The 7113-nt window shown below is 34.1% G+C and overlaps 1 protein-coding gene across 1 annotated transcript; it reads right to left on the bottom strand.

The window, feature by feature from the left end:
* Positions 1-3934: 3934 nt before the first annotated feature.
* Positions 3935-6121, bottom strand: LOC100792715 (36.4 kDa proline-rich protein). The gene is made up of 2 exons (XM_006605526.4): positions 4956-6121; positions 3935-4309 (listed from the first exon to the last, which is right to left on the bottom strand). Exon 1 carries the CDS (start codon positions 5979-5981, stop codon positions 4995-4997), a length of 987 nt encoding a protein of 328 aa, XP_006605589.1. The 5' UTR covers positions 5982-6121; the 3' UTR covers positions 3935-4309; positions 4956-4994.
* Positions 6122-7113: the final 992 nt, after the last annotated feature.

The raw sequence follows: 7113 nt of genomic DNA on the forward strand, positions 1-7113 counted from the left end.
CATTTTGTAAGCCTTCTAGTTGATTTTTCAACTTCTGAAGGTCTTGTAATAGACTAGATCTTTCTTTGCAAATTTCCTCATTCTCAAGGTGAAGCTTTATTGTCTTTAACTTTAAGCTTTCAAAGTCATCACATGATTGAGAAGAAATTTTTGAAGAATTATCTATCTTTTCTTCATGTTTCCATTGAAGTTGTTTATAATCTTTTGAAAGACTTTTGAAATCCTTTCTCAAATTTGATAAGCTTTGGACAAAATCGATGATTTGGAGAGAAGTTCATGATATGCTAATTGAAGAGTTTCAAGGTTTTTTATATTTACCTCTTCATTTGATTCTGAATCTGATCCTTCTGATGCAATGTTTACCATCAGACAGAAGTTGGCTTCTTCTTACTCTTTTGTTTCTTCATTGGATGATTTGTCGTCTAGTTCTTCCCACGTGCTCATCAATACTTTTTTGTCCTTTGGTATGAAGTACTTCTTCAAAAAGCTAATTTATCAAGATATGAACATTTTGACTTGAAATGCCTTGGTTTCTTGCACTCATAGAATATGATGAAGCTTTTCTCCTTATCTTTTCTTTCTCTATGTGGTTTCTTGGATCCTTTCCAATTTGATTCCTCATTTTCTTCCATATGATCCTTATCTTCCTTGAGATAAAGGATAACTGATCATCTTCGTCTGAGCCTTCATCATTGGACTCATCATCATAAGGTGTATCAAAGTTGACAGCTTTGGATGTGCTTTTGGATGTAGATCTGGATGAAGATTCCTTGCAAGTAGAGGATGTTTTTTGTGCAGGTAGAGCCAACGATCTCCCCCTTTTGAATCCTTCATCTTGTTGAAGTTCCTGCTCATGAACCTTTAAGGTTCCAATTAGATCTTCAATGGACACGGAGTTCAAGTTCTTCATAGTTCTCAAGGTTGTTACCTAAGGTCTCCACTTTTTACATAAACTTCTTAGAATTTTGTCCATATTATCATAGTTATCAAATTTTTTGTTAAGACAACATAATTCATTTAAAATAGTTTGGAAACATCCAAACATGGCTTGTATATCTTTACCATCTTCCATAGTGAAGAGTTCATACTTATGTGATAACAAGCTGAGCTTGTTGTGTTTTACCTGTGATGATCCTTCATCCATCAAAGCTAATGTCTCCCACATTTGGTTTGCACTTTTATAGTTGTGGACCTTTGTATATTCTTCCTTAGAGAGGGTGCACAACAGAGTGTTTCGAGCTTTAGAGTTCAACATAAATCTTTGTCTTTGAGCATCTATCCAAGAGGTTCTGGAAACTTCATTCAGCTGATCGTCTAGTGGTACGTAGTTTCCATGTTCTACGACGTCCCAGAGGTCTATATGAATGGACTTGAAATGAGCTATCATATGTTCCTTCCAGTAGTCATATTTTATGCCTTTGAATAGTGGTAGCTTGTTTGTAGAGTATCCTTCTTCCATATCTATTTGACTGTAGGATATTTCATCTGTATTTGTAAGAATACTCAACTTGAGAAACCAGGCTCTAATGCAAACCAAAATACAATAAATCACACTAAAAGGGAGGTTGAATAATGTGTTATTCAAAATATAAAATCTTTTTGAAATGGAAGATGTTTATAATAAACAAGTTTATAAAACCCTCGTCTAGTGACTAAAAGTGGATCGTCATCCAATGATGCATAAAACTTATTTTTCAGTGAAAACCTTGTGTGCAAAGATGTGTTAATAATACGCTTTAAAAATATTTTGACAAGCTAAAGGAGAGTAGTAGAAACACTTATTTTTATACTGGTTCACTCAACTTAAGTTACGTCCAATTCTCCTTTACTAACAAGTAAAGGATTCTACTAATCAAATTTGATTACAACAAGTATTCTTTCAAGCCACTTCTAGCTTACAAGTATTCTCAAGCCACTACTGACACAACCCTTAGATTCCCCTTGAATTTAGGAATACTCAAGTATTGTTTTGTTACTAATCCACTCCTGACTTTCACATACAAAAGTTTGATACAGAATCAAAGATTCTTTACAACACTCAGTGAGTAAATTTACAATGAAGTTCTAATGTCTCACAAGTACTTTGTATATAAAAAAGGATGGATTTTCTTAAGCTTAGTGTATATATTAACAAATGCTTTTCTTTTCTCTTGCTTCTTGTGTCATGACTCTTGTTTTTCTGTTCGTGTTCATTGTTGTTCTTCAATCCTTAGTGTCATATTTAAAGGAAGAGATGGACTTGTAATGTGGAGAATATCTTTGGGATTGAATAATATGACTATTATGCAACTTGATCTGGTAACTTGGAACAAATAGATATTGCGTGTTTCTGTCTGATAGGATAAGAACCTTCCATATTTATCATTCATAACTCAATGACCGTTAGACTCATAAAAGGATATATAAGATTGATTCGTAGATTTATTCCTTTTAAATAGAATCATATAAACTATCATAATTTGATAATTCAAATAAAATTCATATTTCAATAAATGTTTGTATGGACTGACTGAGTACTTCCTGCTTCTGGTAGATGAGATATCAACTTATGGATAAGTCTCACTTGGTGTTGCTTTCAGTCATCATACATGCTACAGAGTAGTTAACACATTTTATATCTTGATTTTCATCAAAACCTTAAGAGTGTGTTTGGATGAGAAAACTTTAAATTCTGAGAAATTTTAAATTCTAAGAATTTCAAATACTTCAATTAAAATTCTTTTATTTTCAAAATTTTATGTTTGGATAAAAAAATTAAAATTGTGAGGGTGAAAGAAAATGAATGCAAAAAGAAGAGAAGAGATGGTTGGTGTACTTCCAAAAAGAAGAATATTGATGCGGCATGGGAAGTCACAGGGGAATCGGGACACAGCAGCGTACATCATCACATCCGACCACAAGATTCAGTCAACGACACAAGGTATGGCCTAGGCTCTCTACGCCGACGAGCAGCTGCGCTGCGTGATGGGTAGCGACGACTGCTCCCCTAACTGGTAGGTGCAGTTCTATGTGTCCCCTTACGCCCACATCCGATCAATGCTCCATGAGCTCAGGTGGTGTTTCTTGAAGAAAAGGATCATCGACGTGAGGGAAGAGCCGTAAGTTCGAGAACGAGATTTCGGAAACTTTAAGGTGGAAATGAGGATGAAGGTTATAAAGGAAATACACGAACATTTTGGAAGATTCTTCTCTCAAGAGAATTTCAATTTCTCATCGTTTAGAAGGAAATTAAAATTTCACATTTTTAGTTGTTTAAAATTATGTTTTAAAATTCCAAAAATTTAAATTCTTCACAAAAAAACATCCAAATAATGAATTTTAGATTACAAAGATTTAAATTATCTGATAAATTATTTTCCTCAGTTAAAATTTCCTATCCAAACGCACTCTAAAAGATATCTAGGTCGTTTAGTGATGGATCCATTGTCTAACAATGTCTATTTATGTAATTTTACATTTTTCCGTTACTTAAAAGATAATTTTACCAAACACTTGTGATTCAATAAAATAACTTTTTAACTTCATGTTAGTCTTTAACTATGAGCTAATTTTTCAGCTTTTAGTTAAATTTTCAACAAACTTTATGAAAAATAGTCTAAATAATTATTATAAACTTTAACTTTCTCTACTATCACCTATCTATTCTACTTTTTTCTATATATTTTTTTACTTTTTATTATACTACTATGACTTATTTATTACAGGTTTACTTTTTTTTCTTCTTCTTACATACAGACCAAAACAAGGTATATGTCTAACTCTCTTCTCTTCACGTACATCCCAGATTAGGGTATATGATTAACGTACAGAACTCTTTATTTATAGTACCTTATAATGCAATTTTCTTTTAAGAAAAATTAAAGAGCGTGAGGTTGTGGGGATTCCAATTTCCAATCTCCTCCACAAGGAATTTTTTTACAAAGGCAATGTATAATAAAAGAGAAAACGCGTAACAAATTATCCATTTCTAAGAAAAATCTAAAACTTCACTAACTTGTACATTTCCCAGCGTACTCACGGGTGAGCTTACACAGGCTGACATGCACACAGAACCACATGAAATAGACAAAAAAAACAGAGAAAATAATTAAATAAATGCCATGGCAATATTGCATGACTTTGTATACAAGGCATGTCAGAAAATTATCCAGTCTGAACAAGTAAACCAACATTGTCCCTCTTAGTACAATTATGTTGTCCTTGGCCTTTGGTATACAGCAACAACTTGATGAAAGAGAAACGAAAGAGAATTCCTTCACTACATCGATCTTCTCAACTTGTTTTTATTCATGCATGAGTTATGCAATTCCTGCGAACATTAGGCAAAAGAAACTGCTGTTAGAGAATACTATTATTTCATACATAACACATAGATTTTAATCTTTCAAGGAAAATTAAGAAAAAAGAATAAAACCCTAATTTTCTTGCCCCCAAGAAAAGAAGCATATTTTCAAAGAAGAATCCAGTTCTAACTAAATAAATATCATATAAAAACACAAAAAATCGTTAAATGTTTCTTTAAGCAACGTTCAAAATCTGGAGCTGGCATGGTGTTTATATACTGACACACTTAGAAAATGTTGATCATAGTCGTAGTACTTTTATTTTCTTGAAAGCATATGACTTTATTTATTGAAAATATTTTCTTTCTAATACATACGCCCCCAATATAGGGTGGTTAATTTGTTTTCAAAGTCCATTTTCTAACAATATTTTTCAAAAGTCCTACTATTCCCCCTTATTTACGATATTTTATTTTCTTGAAGGTAAGGGTAAGCAAAAGTAAGTTGAAGGTTCATTTTATATATATAAGTATACTTTGAACAAGGAAGAAAAAATGGAACATGATGAATAATGACATGACGAAAAAAACAAGACATATATAAAGTTGATGTGAAAATTTAGTTAATAAAAAAAAGAAAAAAAAAAAGAAAGGGAGGGTTGAAAAACACAACCTTGGTCCTTGGGGACCTTAGTGATTAAATATATATTAACTAACTATCTGCACACTTGAATCCATCAGGTGGGGTCTTGCCACAGTCAATGAGAAGCTGAAGAGCAATAGGGATGATGATGTTGATGTTGAGAATCTTAGCCCTAATGGTTGTGCAGAGACACACTGCAGCATCCAAGTCCACAAGCCCTGCAAGCACTGGACAACATGTCTGCTTGGCACTGCTGCCTATGCCAATGTGTATGAGGCCACCGAGCACATCCACACATGCCCCCAGTTTTAGGCTGTCAATGGGGCATGTTGGTTGTGCTGGTGGTGGATATGGCACCACTGGTGGTGGTGGTGGTGGTGGACATGGTGTTTCACTTGGAGGGTTTGGTGGAGTCACAATGGGTGGTAATGGTGGCACAGGGACTACAGGTGGATACACAATAGGTGGTGTCACAATTGGTGGTGTTGGTACTACAGGTGGATAAACAATGGGTGGTTTTGGCACATAAGGTGGTGTAACTGGCACAACTGGTGGTTTTGGGATATATGGTGGTCTAACTGGGACAACAGGTGGTTTTGGGACATAAGGAGGGTTCACAATTGGTGGTTTTGGAACATATGGTGGTGTAACTGGCACAACTGGTGGTTTTGGGACATAGGGAGGGTTCACAACTGGTGGCTTCGGGACATAGGGTGGTTTAACAACTGGTGGTTTTGGGACATAAGGTGGATGTGGATGCAGTGGAGGCTTAGGGTGAGGTTTTGGGACATGGGGTGGATGTGGATGAACTGGTGGTTTAGGGTAGTGAGGAGGTTTTGGGACATAGGGTGGGTGTACATGGGGTGGTTTTGGAGATGACTTGGGTGGTGGACATGGTTTTGGTTGTTTGTGAACTGGTGGTTTCACAATGGGAGGCTTTTTTGGAGGAGGCTTGGGAGATGGGTAAGGGCAATAGGGACAAGCAAGAACATTGAGCAAAGTGCTCAAGTTCAAGAGAAGGACCAAGAGGACATTGGCTAGGGCAATCTTTCCCATGGGTAGGTAGCTAAACTAGCGAAAGTGGAATATATGTTTGAGTGAAGAAACAATGAGGGGGCCTTTATATCATGATCAAACCCTAGGTTTTCTCTTTCTCGTGAATCTTGATGATCACGGACAAGAGTTGTGGCAATCAATCAATCTAAATCTCACTGCTAACAATTGGAATTAAATTATTCATTTTTTGGGCGATGAATCATTGACTTGAAGGACCGAAAAATCGTTCAGGATATATAGGCGGGGCCCACGCTGTGCCAGAGTGAGTGAGCTCCTTTCCTTTAGCTTGGATTCACGGACAAAGTTGATCACAGTGACAAAAGAAAATACGAAATTAAAGTGGGCCAAGTTGTTATGTCCAAAACTGCGATTTCAATTTTTCAAGTACAAGGGGAATCAAGAAAAAAGCAATGCTATGCGAGAGGACATTTTTAACATGTAGTGACAAGTGGAAGTGGGGTTATTCAGCCCGTGAAGAAGATGGCAATCCTAATTCGTAAAGCTGATCTAAACATGCTTTAATTAGAATTAGTGGGTTTCTTGTATATTCCCTTACGTACCTTACCATTGGTGTTTAAAATCCATTATAATCTCTAATTTGTGTCTAAATTAGATAAATTTTAAGTTTAAATAGATGTTTGTCAAAATTTTAAGCCAAGTCCTAGTTTTTCTTATAAAGGATTGGATTTATGTAAAGTGAATAAGGATAAAGGAAGTAATTTTAATTAATTAAAAGTAGAAAAATCAACTTATGTTTAACATATTATTATTTTTTTATCACCCTAAAATTGATACCTGATGAGATGAGATGTAAAGTGGGTATAACGGCTAAAAAAATTAGTTTTAACAAAATAACTATAACTATATCTATAATTAGTTTTATATAACTAGTTGTACAAAAGTAATTATAAAACTATAACCAATTTTAATTTTATAGTTATGGTTATTTTAAATAACTTATTTTTATTTAAAAATTACTTATAGTTATAAAATTATAACAAGTTTTATAGAAATAATTATTTTAAATTTTTTTTATTCATTTATAATCCGTTATGTAATTGATTTTAGATATGATTGGTTATATAATTAGTTTATTCATAACCTTTTATATATTCATAATTTGAAAATAATA

This window comes from Glycine max, chromosome 20 (assembly GCF_000004515.6).
Source record: "Glycine max cultivar Williams 82 chromosome 20, Glycine_max_v4.0, whole genome shotgun sequence".
Lineage (NCBI taxonomy): Eukaryota > Viridiplantae > Streptophyta > Magnoliopsida > Fabales > Fabaceae > Glycine > Glycine max.

Bases quoted from the DNA above. Each gene is read 5' to 3' on its own strand.
- LOC100792715 (XM_006605526.4), bottom strand. From the start codon at position 5,981: ATGGGAAAGATTGCCCTAGCCAATGTCCTCTTGGTCCTTCTCTTGAAC.